The sequence below is a fragment of the Cucumis melo genome, chromosome 12, assembly GCF_025177605.1.
Source record: "Cucumis melo cultivar AY chromosome 12, USDA_Cmelo_AY_1.0, whole genome shotgun sequence".
Taxonomy (NCBI): Eukaryota; Viridiplantae; Streptophyta; class Magnoliopsida; order Cucurbitales; family Cucurbitaceae; genus Cucumis; species Cucumis melo.
Window position 1 is genome coordinate 19,755,036 of NC_066868.1, and position 18,632 is coordinate 19,773,667.

At 32.7% G+C, this 18,632-nt stretch overlaps 1 protein-coding gene across 2 annotated transcripts; it reads right to left on the reverse strand.

The window, feature by feature from the left end:
- Positions 1 to 15,591: 15,591 nt before the first annotated feature.
- Positions 15,592 to 17,216, reverse strand: LOC103498316 (glucan endo-1,3-beta-glucosidase, basic isoform-like). Of its 2 annotated transcripts, none has more exons than XM_008460885.3 (2): positions 16,981 to 17,216; positions 15,592 to 16,717 (listed from the first exon to the last, which is right to left on the reverse strand). In XM_008460885.3, exons 1-2 carry the CDS (start codon positions 17,072 to 17,074, stop codon positions 15,771 to 15,773), a joined length of 1,041 nt encoding a protein of 346 aa, XP_008459107.1. In that variant the 5' UTR covers positions 17,075 to 17,216; the 3' UTR covers positions 15,592 to 15,770. The 2 variants fall into 2 exon arrangements, with proteins under 2 accessions (XP_008459107.1, XP_050936595.1); XM_051080638.1 differs by lacking the exon at positions 16,981 to 17,216 and adding an exon at positions 16,812 to 16,926.
- Positions 17,217 to 18,632: the final 1,416 nt, after the last annotated feature.

An 18,632-nucleotide genomic window follows, 5' to 3' on the forward strand; every position in this document is an offset into this window, starting at 1 on the left:
GGTGGGGTACGATTTCACACAATAGATCGTGATTTTCGACGCACAACACAAAATAGTGGAGTTATGGTAGTTGGTGAAAACAGTGCGAGTGGAAGCGACAACAATAATTTTTACGGTGGATTAAATGAAGTTCTTTCCATTCAATATCTGATGAGATGTCATGTTTGGCTATTGAAGTGTAAATGGTTTGACATGAACAAGAACAAAAATCATAGAACACATGTGGAATTGGGGTACAAATCTATCAACATTTTCCATTTTTGGTTTCCTGAAGAACTAGTCATTCTCGCAATCTAGGCACATCAAGTCTTCTACATCGACGACCCAAAAAATGGTGCCAATTGGAAGGTTCCACTTGTGGTCCCAAATAAACGTATAAGAGACGTACCCGAAGTGGATGATGTTAAGGATCAACAACTAAATGTACTTGAAATTGTTGTCAGTCATCGTGTCACTGATCACATTAAGGACGACACTCTATGCAGAGTCGACATTGATCCTACAGTAGTGGAAAGATTGATTGTGCGTCATGTCATTGACGAACGAAGATGATGAATAATTATCCGCTCAAAGCGGATCAAGCGATGACGAAGGACAATAACTAACGAATCACGTATTCACAGTTTTTCATTTTTTTATATATTCAGTTTCAAATATTCTCATATGTTTAATTAATTTTGGTTTATATATCCTAGAGTACTGTGTCTAACTTCCCCATCGGTTTCGATGAGAGCGATGATCTTTTTTATTTTAATACTGAGGAGTTTAATACCATTCCAAGCATGTCTTCGATTGGTGACACATCAGGTTAGTCACTGTTACATAAACAATTATTTGCATAAGTCTTTTTTGTTATGTTTATGAAATTATTCTGTTTTCGTAGATGTCTCTCAACCTACTGCTCGCACTCCTAAGAGATGTGAGCACTCCAAGAACCTAAAGTTGGATAGATATGTTGCACAAAATGAAAAGATCCCCATATCTAACGCTCCACTTGCCACACATCTTTTGCTTTAGCAATACCATCGGTCTGTTAATGCAAGATACTTTTCCAGTTTGCTTTCTTAAGTGGGCTGAGTGACACTGAAGTACATCGAGCTTGTTAAGGGCTGTTTATAGGTAAGTTTTTAAATCACCCGTACATATATGTTACCTATACGTATATACATAGACTCAATCCTAATCCGTGTGTACTTTTCTTTTACAACAATGGTTTGTGCTGGATATCATTGATCCAATACTTACTCGGTTTGTTGAGCATCAAATGCTCACCATGTGGAAGAAGTTCAGGGGGTAGAACCACCGCCATTTCAAGAAGTTCGATGATTCTGAATAGACTCATGCTAACCCACCCCCCAGATTGAGGAATTGAGTGCAAGATTGACACTTCCTTTGCGACCACTACCTCACTCGATAATTTCAGGTAATTTATAACTTTTAATGTTCTTGAAATGGTACTTCATTTTTTTTATGTAACATTTTGATTTTTTTGCATGTAGAAGCAATCATCTATGAACATGGTTGCTAGAGCAAAGCAGCCTTACAACCACAGCAGCAACGTCGAGTCATTTCTACAACGACAACATATGCTCACTGAACGATGGGATCATCTGATCAATCGTGTGGAGTTATTCAAGAAAACACACGCTCGAGATGACCAGTTCGTTTTGCAGGCAACTACAGATGCGCATGTAATTAAGATTATAAGCTGTCATTTGTCTTATTTCACACAACAGTTAATTTACACATTTTACTTTATTAACAAAAATTTATTTTCAGAATCAAATGTTGAAACTCCAGTCCCATCCTACCCCAAAGGGTTCTCAACCACTCTCTAGAAACGAGATATGCGAGACAGTTTTGGGTAGACAACCTGGCTACTCAAAAGATCTTGGTTGGGGCCTTAGGCCAAAGTCTCGACACTTTTCTAGTAGTTCTTCGTTTACATCTATAGAGCGAGAGCTGACACAAGTCAAGGAGGTTAACGATCTAAAAACTCATCTTGAAGCAGTAGAAGAAGAGAATAATAGAAAGCATGAAGAAAGTGCTCGCTTGGTAGAAGCATAGGCTCGACAGATGGAAGAAATGAGGAAAATAATTGAAGAACTCTCCCAAGCTTCGAGAGGACCTTGATTTCATTGAGGTACGTAATTTTAAGTTTTACGTTCTTTAATTTCATATTATTGGTGATATATATTTAAACTTAACTTCGTGTCATTGTAGGTTCGAATGCTAGAAAACTTTCATGGGACACCGACGTTTAGATTTTGTGTTTACTTTTCTAATTTTACTATTCATTATCATGTAATTTCTAAACTGCGAACGTATATTTTTTAATTTTTTTAATATAAATTTTATTTGGTATTTTATTAAACTTACGTTAATTATTTTTAGCATTTTAATGAATTTAAATCAAATTCAATTTCGATTTGAAAAAAATTAAAATTAAAATTAAATAAAAAATATTATAATAAGGTTTTCACGACGCACCTTATGCGACGCAAATGGTTGTTCTGCCGACGCGGTGCCATCAGAAGGTCTTCCGACACTGCATCGATAGTTAATGTACGCCAACATACGTGACGACGTCAGTAATAACCTATTTACGATGTCATTATTAAACGACGTGTTGACCCTGTGGGCGAACATGGCGTCGACAGTAAAAACCTTTGCCGATGTCGTTCCGTTCGCATTTCGGGAGTGTCTTTCACGACGCGTCACTCACGACACCCTTGCCGACGTCTTTTTCTGCTTCGGTATTGAAAGAATAGAATTTCCAAAGTGGAAGCGTATGAATGCCGTGCAAGTGAAATTCAATTTGTAAAACCAATCAATTCAAAGAAAAACAAAACTTAAGCATGCTTCTTATGGAGGAAAATGTTTAAAGAAACTAAGCTTTGTAGAACCTTAAAGAACTCTTCTTCCAAGCTTTCAAGACCATAAAGTCTTCCTTATTATTCTCCAGGTAAAGAATCACAGAGAGTTGTGGGTTTCTCTAATTTTGGTGAGGGAATTTTTTTTGAGAGAATTATGTTTCTTTTTGGAATGCAGAGAGATCGCTAAGAGAGAGCCCTCAAAATAATCTCTCTTTATCTTTTATATCAAATCTTAACCATTGATATTGATATGGACGAGAAAGTTATCAAAATAACTTCCTCCCTCTTTCCACGTGGGATTTATTCTATTTATTTATTTAAAAAAATTAATTATAATAATAATAATAATAATAATAATAATAATAAAAATAAAATTAATATAAATTTAATTAATCTATATTATATCTCATATAATATAAGCTTTATATTATATCATATATAATATAACCAATGGTTTAGGTCTCTCATATTATCTGTAGTTCTAATATGAATCGAATCCATATTAATTTTAACCTATAGTTTATTTATGAATCTTATTCATATTATTATTATTATTTGAATCATATTCAAATATTAACTTCTCTTATAAAAACTTTACATTATGATGTATCAAATACATTATATTAATTGTATTATATACAATTTATTCCCTTTAATCAATTTGAACAATTCAAATTAAACCAAAATAAATTTGATTCTCATTTATCCTTATTAACCTAACAAGGAGACCTTATGGACCTACTGATTGAAGCTCCAATGAAATGGGATTAATTAATTAAACTCTTTAATTAAATTAATCTCTATTGATTAACTATTAGTCATTCCACTAAAGACTAATAGTTGCACTCTTCTTATTGTAGATATATTCTTATGTCCATTAGATATAACCAATCAACAGTGCAATGACCCTTCATAATTTGTTCGTAAGTATAGCTAGGCCAAAAATTACCGTTTTGCCCCTATAATTACATCTAACTCCTTAAGTACGCTGATTCCTCTAATGAATAATAATTATAGTCCTACTATAACTGAACACCTCTCAAGCCAAGAGAGGGTGTGACGCCACATTGTTCAAGTTCTGGAATCAACCTTTAAGAGAGCAATTTCTCTACTTACTTTATCTATAGAGAAAGAGTGAATTCCTTCTTGTGTAGTTGCGTCCCAACTCCCCAATCAGACGAATCCCCAAAATGGTAGGCATATTGAGTCGGCTACATAGCCCACTCTCACCCATGCAAATCAAAGGATCATCTTCATAGGCACACTATAAGAGACGGGGGTACTCCCGACGCACAAAAACGTCGAGAAAAGATATGTCGATGTTTTTCATGGCGTCGGGAACAACGTCGGAAGAAATGAGTCGGGAGAGGCATTCCCAACACCGTACCAACACGACTACAGGAATGGCTCTCTCGACGCCGTAACATGCGTCTGCCAAAGTGGCGTCGGGAATGCCTCTTCTGACGTTTTTTCTCGACGTCTTTTATGCATCGAGAAACCCTTCCCCGATGTGTCTTATGCATTCTAGTCTCGACGTTTCATTACGTCGAGAATTCCTTTTTATATATATATTTTTTTAAATATGTAATTTCTAATTTTTTCCCTAAAATATTTTGCTCAAACATTCACAACGACATTCGGATTGCTCAAATATTTTTTTCGACGTTTTGGATTAAATTAAAACAAATTCAATATAAATTAATAAATTAAGAAATACAAACACAAATTAAAAAAAGATTTAAAATTAATAATATGAATAAGTTCAAAAAATATTAGTAAGTTTAATACAAAAAATGTAGCTCTCATAATACAAAAAAACGCTTAGTAACGACTGCAGGTTATTGATTTCACTTTTCAGTAGGCTTAGTAAATTTGCATTGTATACTGTCGATGCCACAGAGCTAGAAACTAAAAATAGCTCCACTACCAATGCCATGACTCGAACTCTTCCCTGAGAAATTTTAATCTCAATCAGCACAAATTACTATCAAGTAAACTACAAGATGGGGGACTCTTCTTCTGAGTAATGATGCTAAAAAGAAACAATGAATAAACATAAACTATAGCAAAAGAGAACATGATTGGACATTGGAGGAATTTTCTTAAGAACAATAGTCCAGCAAGTATTAAGTGCTATAAATATCGCAAAGTCATAGTACCCGCTACAATACCAGAGATGAACATGTTGAAGCTATAGTCTCTAGGTGTATTGCTTTTGTTTTATTCGATGAGATGATGATTTCCTACAGGAACAAATTGCAGTTAGTTTTGCAAAGAGACTTATTGTAACTCTTAAATCATCGATTGACACAAAAGCTTAAAATGATGAATCAATACTCTAGCACTTGCCTCTCACTTGTGTGCTTGAAATTTGAAAGAAAAACCCAATAAGTAGAAATTAATGTTAAATAGAAAGTAAACGACGTTATTGACCCAAAAGCATGAGTTGAAAGTGAAGGTAAAGTTAATATTATATCAACACCCTAACAATAACATAGATGATGAGTTAACCATATAGAGCAAATAAATAATATGGAACCCTGTGAAAATGCAGCCAATGTCTTAATTGAATCCATCAATGAGTTTGTAACTTGTTCATTACCGCAGAAGAGAAAAACTGAGAACCTCACATGTAACTCCACAGCAAGCTAAAAACAGATGAAATCCATAAATTCGAGATCTGAGAAAACTTGGGAAGAATTTTTTTTCCATGTTGGGGAATTAACAAACTGAAGGTAGAACGTTAAAAGAACAACTTCATTTGCTCCAATTTTCATGGCTTTAATTAGATCGTGTGTTGCTTATGAGTTTGATAAGGTAAGTGGTGCTTAACATGGAATGGTAAGGGGTCAAGATCAAATCCTACATCCCTAGGTTTGTCAATCATAGAACTCAATTATGTAATAGTTAACAATAATAACAAAATGTTCCAAATGTACAAGAGAAGTGTATATTGCATCCATAATACAACAACTTTTCTAATGACTCAAGAAAGAATCGTTATTCATAGTCTCAATAGACTTGGGGTAAAGGTTTAAGCAGAAAAACTTGATGTTCCAATACCACAAAAAACTCAATATCATTCATAATTTAATCCACAATCATCAATATTTTGAACCCGCACCAACAAACTAAACCCCCCCTCCAATTCAATTTTCAATTTAACTATAATCCCCCCCTAATTCAATTTTCAATTTAACTATAAATCCTAAACCCTAAACCCTTCAAATTTCAATTCAACCACAAATTACACACATCTATACAAGAATACATTTAACAAACAAAAATCTATTCCAAAATAAAAATCCTAAAACAATTTTCTTAAAAAAAAAAAAATCCTAAAACTTATATTTAAACAAAACAAACTTTATATTTAAACTTACCTAAGGTGGCAGACGACGGCGAGGGACAACAACGACGACGGAACGGATGGTGGTGAGCTAGAGACGACGATGAATCTTCGTTTCTCTCTTCTCCCTTTCCCTTTCGTTTTCAATTCTGTGTAAAACAGAACTGAAACGTTTAAAAAGGGGATCTCCCAACGCATCACGAAAACGTCGAGAGATCCCCTTTATGGCATCGAGAATAAGGGTATTCTCGACGCTCATTAAAAGGTTTTCCTGACGCGCAATAGTGCGTCGGAAAAATCCCTTGTTCCCAATGCCGTTCCCGACGCACAGTGCATGGCATCAGGAATAAGGTGTATTTTAAATTTAATTTGGCTTTATTCCCAACGCCGTTTGGCCGACGCGTGCTTGACGCGTCGGAAATATCCTTTTTCCCGACACATTGTGCGTGCCGTCGGGAATAGGAGTTTCTCCGATGCGGCTTTCGACGCGTCTGTCCGGCGTCAGAAATACCCTTATTCTGACTTCTTTGTGTCGACGTCCTTTTTAGCGTTGGGAAAGCTCCGATTTCTTGTAGTAACAGGAGTTCGCAACTCACTCAAGATTCAGGTCAAGTCACTTATGGTCATCCTGGTGAAATGTAGTCTCAACTAGTAATGATGTTAATAAGAGAGATTATTCATTTCATGGTTCGGTCTTATACTAACTCTTTGTATATAATACATCCGCTCTAATGTCTCGACATGAATGATTGGAATCAAATCATGAGTAGCACTTTAAAACAATTGTAACAACTATAAAGCAGACCATATTCGTAGTGTCACCAAGAAAAGGTATCCAACCTTATCCATTAACTACAGACCATTTAGGTTATCACTTAAACATGATCCACTTGTATGTCTCAACGTACATGTTTAGGTTACAGAAGATAACATTGGATGTTAGTTTATTGGTTTTGTGGGTTAATGCAACTAAATGTCAAATAAAATAAAACACTTTATTTTATTAGATAAATAAAAAGTTTGTATAATATATACAATTACAAACTACAAGACCATGAAGTTTAGGGCATCAACCCCAACAGGTATAGCCTCTCCCAATGCAATCGCAATCCTAACTTTGGTCAACGCATCTCTCCATCGATAGACCTCATACTTTATGTAGTGAAATATGTCTATAGTGAGGAGATACAACTATGAGCTATTATGGACAGTCTCGATTAGTTAACGAATATTGATTAACTCGTTTAAAAGAGTTTAGCTAGCTAATCTCAAATTGTTGAAGCTCATGATGTTTAGGCTCATTAGCTTCAACCTCTGCTAGTTTATTATGAAATTAAACTTATAACAGTGTGATTAAGAAAAATCGAATCGATTGATATAGTTGAGAAAATAAATTGTTAATAATATTCAATATTATTAACGATTAAAAATTGAGAAATATAAAAAAATTGAATAGGGATTCAAAGTAGGTTAATGGAATTTAAAATTTTTAATTAATTGTTTAATTTAAAATTGATTATTTAAATTAATTCTAAATTAATAAATCAATGGAACAAATGAAAATTTTATTTAATTTAAACAAAAGTCAAAATGTTAATTTTTTACTCTTTTGAAAGTCAAAGGTTAACTATAGTGGAATTATTCCAAATTTGGTGAATAAGCTATACGTGCTATATGTGCTTTGGTGTGTTGTGTTCATCAAGCAATCATCCACCAAATCCATTCACTTAGTGATTGTTAATTAATTGTCAAATTGAATTGAAAATTAGATTTGCATGTAATTTGGCTATATAATTTCACAATTTGATTGCGTACGTTAAAAAGGATGATTGAACTTAGATAAATTTTGTTGATAATTTATAAGTGTTAATAAGCCTTTTCTCACTCAAAACCTTATCGAATTGGTCACAAATTTGATCCCACAATCAAGTTTTAAGTCATGAGGAGAGTAGAAACTTCCTTGTATTGTTCTACAACTTGATTGTGTTCAATTTCATCAACCATGCATAGAGAAAGAAATTTGAGCTACAAAGTAACTACTGTTATTTTTTTTTTCCTAATTTTTAACATGCTTTAATCTTCAAAATTCAAAACCTGAACTGTTTTAATTTGATCCGCTTCCGTTGGTATATAAATGTATGTTTCACGTAGACAAATCAATCCTTTCACAAAGAAAAAGGGCACAAAAGGGAAAGGAGAAAAGAGAATTAACCTTGAATTTTCTTTTAACTTAACATAGGAAATCCGAGTAGGTATCATGTTATTATCATCACTATTTTTGTTGGATCCACGTTTTATTCTTCTTGAATTATTTCATAATAGACATTGTCCACTGATAAAGATGGATTGTACTTGACAAGCATAATTTTGGTGCATATTTTGAAATAAGAATCGTTTAGTCCCACAAGAAATTGCATAACTTTAATTTGTCTCTCTCTTCAAGCTGGGTCAGAAATTGAATTCCAACATTATGATCATATAATTAATTACAAAATTGAGCCAAAAGATTGTTGTTGGCTGCAATTTCATCCAATATAATTCATTGAGGTTTGTTTTAGTAGATGTAATGGATTTGTTTTCTTGACTACTAGCTGCAATTTTCTTGTAAATTTGAAATGTGTACTGTTGCAGCTGCCGATCAAGATAAAGCCACGATTTACATGAAAATACCTTTTTCTTTTCTTTTATTCCCTTTCCTTTTCGCTTTTCGTTCGTGAAGTGTTATGTAGAAAGAAAACTCAAGCTTTTCTTCTTCCTTTGCTTCTGCGAGTGTGTGTTCATTTATGTGAAAGATCTTTCTAGATTCGTGAGGTGATAATGATGATGATGAAGATGAAGAGAGAAATAGAAGAAGCAACACAGAAACTTTTAAAGTGGTTCGGTTTTAATAAACCTACATCAACTATGCTTTTTGGGAGGAAGATTCTTATTCTCTGTTTTTCATCTTAATTGATACAAGCTATTTATAATTTCTTCCCTTAGATTCTAGTTTAAAGAAGTAGTTATGTTGTTCTAACAAAGTATTAGCTAGATTTATTATACAAACTAAACTATTTGTTTAAGTTTTCACAAATCTCCACCTTAAAAGACATAGAGTTTAAAATTTGTGAAGATCTTGACTCCTAAGCTTTGATGCAATCACTCCTTTTCGGATTCCAGGAACTCGATTGTTTGAAGACATTTGAGAAACTTCGTTCAAATGACTACCTTTGTCATCATATCAGTTGCATTCTCACTTGTATGAACTTTGAGCACTTCCACTTCTTATTTTTTAATTTTTTCTCTGATGAAGTGAAATTTAATATCTATTTGCTTAGTTCTATGGTGATATTATTGGTTTTTGGACAAATGAATGATACTTTGATTATCACAATAAATCTTTACAAATTTTTGTGATATGCCAAAGTCCTTTAAGAATCCTTTTAACCAAATAGCTTCTTTGATAGCTTCTGAAAGAGCTATATATTCATCTTCAGTAGATGCTAGGGCTACCATAGGTTGTAGTGAAGCTTTTCAGCTTAAGAGGTTGCCTCCAATTAGGAAACAATATCCTATTAGTGACCTTCTCTTGTCTAAATCCCCTGCATAGTCAGAGTCTACAAATCCATAAAGCTCAAACAATTCTTTAGGACATATTTTATACATTAATTGAGCATTCATAGATCCCTTTAGGTACCTAAGGACCCATTTGGCTGCTTCCCAATGTCTTTTGTCTGGGTTAGCCATGTACCTGCTTATTAAACTAGATGAATAAGATAGGTCAGGCCTAGTAGAAATCATTAAGTACATTATACTACTTACCACTTATGAGTAGGGAATGTTTGCCATGTACTTAACATGGTTGAGATCTTCTGGATTTGAACAGTTTGCAGCTAATAATTTAAAGTGTTATGCTAAAGGAACTACTACTTACTTTGCATCTAACATGTCGAATCTTTTAAGTACCTTATAACAATAGTTACTTTGGTCTATAGTAAGAGTCCTCTTTGTTCTTTCTCTAAAGATGTCAATGCCTAGAATTCTTTTAGATTCTCCAAGTTCCTTCACGTCAAATTCTTCTTTCAATGCTGTCTTTACTCTTTTAATATCAGTTTTAGATTTTCTTGCAAGCAACATATCATCTACATACAAGAGTAAATAAACCTTAGAAGAATATGAATTTGAATTTATAAATGCACAACTGTCGTAGGATTGTTAAACCAAGTTTAGAGATAAAATCATCAAACCTTTTATACCAGCACCTTGGTGATTGTTTTAAATCATAAATGGATTTTTTAAGATAACATACTTGGTCTTCTTTACCTTTTCCAATGTATCCTTGTGGTTGATTCATGTATATTTCTTCTGTCAAATCGCTATGTAAGAATGTATTTTTAACATCAAGTTGTTCAAGTTCTAAATCTTCTTGAACAACTAATGAAAGAAGCATTTGAATGGAGGTTTGCTTAACCACCAGTAAGAATATTTCATTGTAGTCAATTCCCTCTCTTTATGTAAGGCCTTTGGCAATAAGCCTAGCTTTATATCTACGAGGTAGACCGGAAACTCCTTCCTTTAGTTTATAGATCCATTTGCAAGATATGGTTTTACAATCTCTAGGTAGTTTTACCAAGGTCCATGTATCATCAATAGTGAGAGATTCCATTTCATCATTCATGGCATTTATCCAATGTTTAGCATTAGGGTAGCTTACAGCCTCATCAAATGTTTTTAGTTCATCATCATTTAGATGTTTCATATCATTTAGGACAAAATTTACAAAATCTATCTCACTGTACCTAGAAGGAGGAACAATATTAACAGTTCTTCTTTGTCCATCTCTAGCCAAAGAATAATGTGATAAATCTTTTTCTTCTTAAGAAACTTCTTCTAGAGTAGACAATATGGAGCTACTTGACTCTAATTCTTCCTCGGTGGTACTAGGAAGTTTATTTGATTCTTGGTTTGGTGGGTACTCCACCTCAATCTTATTAGGTTTATAATTAGAATCAAATGTTTCATTAGATTTATCAAACATAAACATAATATCTTCCTTAAAAACCACATCTCTACTAGTTATACATCTTTTTTCCATAGGATACCACATTCTAAAACCTTTAACACCTTCTGTAAAACCTAGGAACATACATTTTATAGCTCTAGGTTTTAATTTTCCTTGACTTTGATGGATAAACCCTATACAACCAAAAATTCTAAGGTTCTACAAATTTGGGGGGTGTTTAGACCATTTTTCTTCAGGTGTTAGGAAGTTTGTAGAGTAATGAGCACAACTATTAAGAGTATAAATAGTATGGGAAACAACTTTTGCTAAATTTTTTTTTGGAATTAAATCATTTGACATTTGACATATAACTCTTTCCATTATTGTTCTATTTGACCTTTCAGCAACACCATTTTGTTGGGGGTATATCTAAGAGTCCTATATCTCCTTATTCCATGTTCTTTAAAAAATTATTGAACTCCTCACTACAAAATTCTAAACCATTATCAGTTCTTAAGCATTTAATTTGTTTAAGAAGTCTGTTTTTCTACCATGACTTTCTATTCTTTAAACTTTTCTAGAGTTTGGTCTTTATATTTTAATAAATAAATCCAACTTTTTCTATAATAATCATCAGTAAAGGTTAGAAAATGCCTGGAATTATTTAAAGACGGTGTTTGTGAGGGTCCTCATAGGTTGGAATGGATGTAATCTAGGATGTTTTTAGTGTTGTGATCAACCTTTTGAAAACTTTGCCTTGTGGATTTACCAACTACACAATGCTCACAAAAAGATAGTTTTTCAACCACTCCTTTAGGAATAATGCCTTATTCTGACAATATTTTCAATCCCTTTCCACTTATATGAGAAAGTCTTTTATGCCACAAATCTCATTCAGTTAGCTTATCATTAGAAACAACTAGTGTAGCATGGTTTATGAACACTTCTTTGATAAGAAAGAGTCCATTTATTTTTGTACCAACAAGAACAATCTTGGAGTCGTTTATTATTTCAAACCTTTCAGCAGAACCTTTGTATTCACAACCTATGGAGTCTAGCATTCTAAGAGAAATTAAATTTCTTTTCAAGGATGGAACATGCCCCACATTCCTAAGAAGTGTTGCTGTCTCATCTTTGAATTTAAGAGTAACATATCCAATACCTATAATCTTGCAAGTATTGTCATTTTTCATGTATACTAGGCCTCCATCCCAAACTTTGTATGTTGTAAACCATCCCTTTAATGATGCCATATGGAATGAACACCCTGAAACAAGAATCCAGTCATGAGTTTCTTTATTACCTTCTATTTTCATTGAACTTTTTGAGATGGTTAAGGCATCTGATTACATGAATGGAGTTTGATTGCCTTTGGTTCTTCTTGCTGTTTTTCCTTTTGTTTCTTTTGATTTTGCTTTTTCTTTACAAAGAAACAATCTTGTCTGAGGTGTCCCTTTTTGTGGCAAAATGTGCATTCAAGCTTTGATATATATTTATGATTCTTGATTTCTTTTGAGTGGTTTTTGCTTTTACCTTTTGAGAATAGACCTTCATCGTTTGATTGATCTCTCCTTTGTGAATTTAACTCTAGTTCTTTGGTTTTTATTGCTGAAATGACATCATCTGTGGTGATTTTTTGCCTTCCATATTTGAGACTCATTCTTCTTTATATGTTTCTAGAAGTGAATTAAGTAGAATGAACGATTCATTTTCATCACTAATCTTATCTCCCAATTCTCTGAAATTTGAAGACAACTTCTTGAATTCTCTAAGATTCTCTCTTAAAGATTTGTTGTCATCCATCTTGAAGGTAAAGAACCTCTCCCTCACATATGCACAGTTAGGTAGGTCTTTAGACTAATAAAGTTCTTCCAATTTCTTCCACATTCCATAAGTTGTTTGACCTCCCTAAGAACATTGTCACTTAGGTTTAAAACTATGGCACCATAGGCTACATTTTTCATAGTTTCTTTTTCTCCTTGAGTCATTGTTTTAGGCAGCTTTTCTGGATTCGTGAGAGCTTTCAATGTCTTTTGCTGGCTGACTATGGCTTTGATCTTTGCTTTCGATAAGGTAAAATCTCTCTTACCATCAAACTTCTCAATATCATATTTTACTACTGCCATTTTCAGTTTTTTGAAATTAAGAATCTGAATCTTGGAGCTTTCTTTATGTTTCTCTACAAGCTCTGATACCAATTTATTACAGCTGCCACGTGCATAATTAGGATAAAGCCACGATTTGCATGGAAAAACTGATAAAGTAGCATTACCTTTTTCTTTTCTTTTATTCCCTTTCCATTTCGCTTTTCGTTTGTGAAGGATTTTGCAGAAAGAAAACTCAAGCTTTTCTTCTTCCTTTGCTTACATGTGTGTGTGTCGATTTATGAGAAAGATCTTTCTGTGTGTGAATGTGTCAGTTTATGAGAAAGATCTTACTAGATTCGTGAGGTGATGAAGATGATGATGAAGATGAAGAGAGACATAGAAGAAGCAACACAGAAACTTTTAAAGTGGTTTGATTTTAACAAACGTGCTTTTTGGGAGTAAGATTCTTATTCTTTGTTTTTCATCTTAATTGATAAAAGGAATTTTATAATTTCTTCTCTTAGATTCTAGTTAAAAGAAGTAGTCAGGTTGTTCTAACAAAATTTTAGCTAGATTTCTTTTACGAACTAAACCGTTTGTTTAAGTTTTCATATGTACTCTCTACAAAAGCTTGATGATGAAAAAGAAGGAAAAGAAAAAGAATCTTCATTTTTATTTGAGCCGAGTTTGAATCATATCCATCGATTGGCTTTTGTTGATTTGCTCCATCTCTTTGTCTATAAGTACTTTTTTTTTTTTGTTTTTTTAAGCTAGAGAAAATTTAATTAAGAAAAAGGGTACCTACAAGGACTGAATATAAATATCAACAAAATAATTATGTATTTTATTTGTGATATTTGATTGATATGTATAACAATCAGACTAAATAAAGGAAGGTAAAATAAGTTGAAGGTTTTAGATCGTATTTTTGTTTATTCCCTAAAGTTTCAAAAACCTCTATTTTAGTCTCTCTCAGTTTTGAAAAGGCACAAACTTTAGTATTAAGTGGTAAGATTTGGTTTACTTTTATACACAATGATTGGTAGGATTGTATTTTTAGTTTTGTATAGGAGAACTAAAAAATTACTTTAAACTATTTTGACTTGTTGGATAGTTGGAATATTATTTCAACTTGGTTTGTTCTTTTCAACTTTTGAGATATTTTTGTGATTCATTAACATACTTTTTTTCCTCTTCCTTCCGATCCTTTTTTATTCTTTTTCTTTTTTTATGAATCCAGTAAGGTCATATTTAATTTTTTGGAGTTTATTTTCTATGTATGTGTAGTATATTATTTGGTTCTACCCATTTTTCATATGGTTTGTTAGATTCGAATCTACGACGACCACCCGATAATTAGAGAGTTAACAAAAACATAACTACGGAAACCACAAAATTAAATACTTTTTTAAAGAACTAAAGTAAAGCAAGATTTTAAAATTAAGGATTAAAATATGAATTAAACTGAGACGATGAAACAAAAAATTATGTTTACCCTCAAAAAAGAGATCATTAAATTGATGACGCTAGGAAGGACGGTTCGGTTTCCCAACAGTTTTAACATTTTTGTGGTGACTGAACAAGAAGCTGCTCACTTGGGAATTAGAATTAAATAGTAATTATATTGCTGGTCAGTATTATTCACAATCAAATAATAATCAATATTATGAGATAGCAATATACAACAATCAGTATCATTATTGATAATTATCATCCTCTCAAATAGTAGTAAGACAACAATCTCGCCTTCGGCTACTGTCGTCGGCATCTTTTTGGCTACCCCTTTTGTTCGTTGCCAATAGCCAACTTGCGGCCATAAATTTCAGCCAATCTTCGACCATAATTTTTGGCAGTCACCGTCTGCAAACTTCCAACGACCAACATCTCCGGCCAATAGCTTCACCAGCAAACTTCAAATGACCACCGACAAATTCCTTTATATCATCCACTTTAGGATTTAAGCATAAAAATAGAGTTGTTTCATAAATTATTTGCAAAAAAAAACAGGTGGTTTTGAAACTATTTATAAAAATAGCGTACATTTTTTTTTTTTTTTTATTGAATTCAGTTTTTGTTGAAGATTGAAATTGTATAGATCAGTCTTTTGAAAAAACTGAAACTATTTGGTCATTCTTCCTGGCTTTTAATATATATATTGTGCGCGTTTGGCTCTCATGGATATATACAAAAGCTAAGGTTTTTTCTTGCATCGACTATCTCTCCAATGACTCTCTTCTTCTCGTTCTTTTCGTTTTATTGACTTGAATCACTCAAAAGTATCATATATAACACGACTCAAGATGATGATTAAAACTTTTCATATATATATATTGATTGCATACAAGGCTATATTATGCATTATTACATTTTTTATTAAAAAAACTTAGGTAATTATATAAATAAAATCATTCCAACATTATTCAAAATATAAAGTATATTTTAGTAACTTAAACGCATAATTAACCTTATGATCCTAATTAGTTGAAGCTGACTGAAAACTTAGGCTGCTTATTTGGAGAGAACAAACCCCAATGTCTCTCAACCTCCGGAGGAGTTGTCTTCTCATTCTCATCAAACATAGCAAACACATAAGTTTCAATAGCCCTTCCTTGTCTCTTTGGAGTCCCTTGTTTCACACGTTGAATTAGATTGTTAGTGTAAGTCCTTGCATTGTCAACCGTCGCAGCCTCTCCACCGTCGGTCGGCCAACCGGTCTCGGATACAACAATTTCCAACGATCCTCCACCATTCTTCTCCAAAGCTGAATAAACAGTATCCAAAATAGCATGAAACAAGTTTTGATAATTAAACTCCCCATCTACAACTAACGATGTCCCAGTAAAAATTGCATAATCCAGTTCCATGCTTGGAGTTCCGACATAACTAAAGTAAGGGTACAAGTTGACGAGCAATGGGGAGTTGTTGTCGAGAAGGAAGCGGATAGTCGGATTGAGAATTGGAAGATAGCTGGCGTCAAAGGAGCCGTGTGAAGGAGGGAAGGATTCTACTGAAAGAATTCCAGTGTGGAATGCAGTGGAGACTTTGATTTTCCCTCCCAAACCAACAGCTGAAATCGCATTTTGGATATTTTGCATGGCGGGCACGAGAAATCTCGCGGCTTCTTCGTTGGTTTTTATTTCGTTTCCAACGACGATGTACTTGAAATTTACGTCGGGAAAGTTGAGGATGTTGTCTTGAACCCATGCATTAGCGTTGTCTTGGGTCGCTGCCATAGATTGAATCTCATCATTGGGAAGGCCAAGCATGAGCTCAATGCTGGAGCCTCGAAGGGCATTGAAAGTAGCTTGATTTGGAGCGTAAAGTCGCATTCTTTGGATGTTGTTCTGGTTGTAAAGGTCGATAACTTCTGCGGGGGATGGTAGGTCGTTGCCGAGTTGTCCATAGCAGACACCGATTTGAGCAACTACATAAATTTCAAAATAAACTAAATCAATAATATTTTTGGAAAAATGAACTTAATATATATATATATATGCAGAGAGAGAGAGAGAGAGGACAATTATTCAGTGCAACCATTGATATATCAATTACATGACAAACTTTTTATTGAGTGTTGCCTGTATTGATAAAAAAATATGGATGCCACTCAGACGGTTCCCAACTTATTTGTAGAATCAGGTACAATTATGAATTATATTTACTATTTAGAGGGAGGGAGAATGAAACCTGTGGTTTGCAGATTTTTTAGTAGTAGACAAAGAATAGAAATTAAGGTCAAAGTGGAAAGGCCTTTGTCACTGGAAGGGAAAAGGTTGGCCATGGAGATCAGAGAGCAAAACACAAATAAAAATTGAGTTTTAAAAGGGAAAAAAAATTTGGTTTTTCTTTTCTATGCTCTGAATAGGTAATGGTTTTTATTTATGAATTAGGTTTCATTTTAGGAGGGACTTGGAAAAGTTGGCAAGAGAGAGAACCTTGGACCTGGACTTTTAGCTTTTGGGTGGAATTTTTTTTCTCCAATGACCCTAATTAAACGCATCTGATTTTTTAATTCAAAGAAAAAAAAAAGGAATTCATCTAATTTATAATTACTTTTAAGCATTATTTAATAAAAAAAGAAGTCAATTTTTAAATTGTCAATTTTCATAAATATAATAAAACATCCAAACAAATTAAAAACTCATAAACCCGGTCATTTCTTAAAAAATTTCAAGTTTGCGTTTGCCGCTTTTAAATTTTGGACAGCTTCGATTTCTTTAATTCCTTCTTCCTTTTTGCTTCTGCAATTTTCTTTTTATATTTTTTTGAAATTCGATTATTGTTCTATAATTATTATTATTTCTTTTCAATTATACTTTTGCTATTATTATCTTTGTTTTCAATCAATCATTAATCTTGTATTAGTTTTTTCAAAGAGTTATTTGGTTCAAGATAGTGTACTAAATATAAAAAATTTCAGTATACAATCTTGAACAAAAATCGTTTAAATTATTTAGGATTAGTATCATATAGTGATTAGAGATAACAATTAGTATCGTTGACTAATTATCATATAAAAATCATACAATAATTAATATCATTAGCCGTTATATAACAATCATAGCAATGACGACATACACTCAAATTCTTGATGAAAGTCACTTAATGAATGAGGTTGTTTTATTGTTGTTTCAATGACTAATTTAAACTACTAATTATGTGAGAAAATAAATGAAATGCAGCCAAATTAACTAAATGGACAAAAAAAAAAAAAAAAGTAATCATATAACAATATCATAAACTACTAATTATGTGTCAAAGATGAGAAGGTATAAAGATTAAAAGGTATAAGATGATCAAACGACTATCTCATAAGGTTAACTAAAATTGAAAAGAAAAAAATATATATATAAGATGATCCTTTGGCAATCAAATGACAATGTATATTAGAAGACTAACTAAATTAGAAAAAAAAATATAATCAGATGACAATCAAAAGATAATCAAAACGACTCTCACAAGACTAACTAAAATTAGAAAAGAAAAGGAGTAAAAGATAATCAGATAACAATAAGAAGGTTATCATATTAAAAACTATCTTAAAAGGCTGACTAAAATTGAAAAAATTAAAAAGTTGAAGGTGATCACAATCAACGATAGAAGGCAATCAAATGACTATCTTAAAAATCTAACTAAAACTAGAGGAAAAAAAAAAAGAGAAGATAATTAGATGACAATCAAAAGATAATCAAATTACTATCTAAGTATTTTGTAATTGTGGTTAAACTTCCAATGACCATTTCCATAGTGGCAATGGGATGATCGACAATGTTATGTATATTACAAAAATAGATGGTAATTAGAAACTACTTAGTAATTAAAAATAAATTTGTAAGGTA

Bases quoted from the DNA above. Each gene is read 5' to 3' on its own strand.
- LOC103498316 (XM_008460885.3), bottom strand. From the start codon at position 17,074: ATGGCCAACCTTTTCCCTTCCAGTGACAAAGGCCTTTCCACTTTGACC. The intron at 16,718-16,980 runs GTTTCATTCTCC...AAATTTATGTAG, and splicing joins AAAAAATCTGCAAACCACAG to TTGCTCAAATCGGTGTCTGC.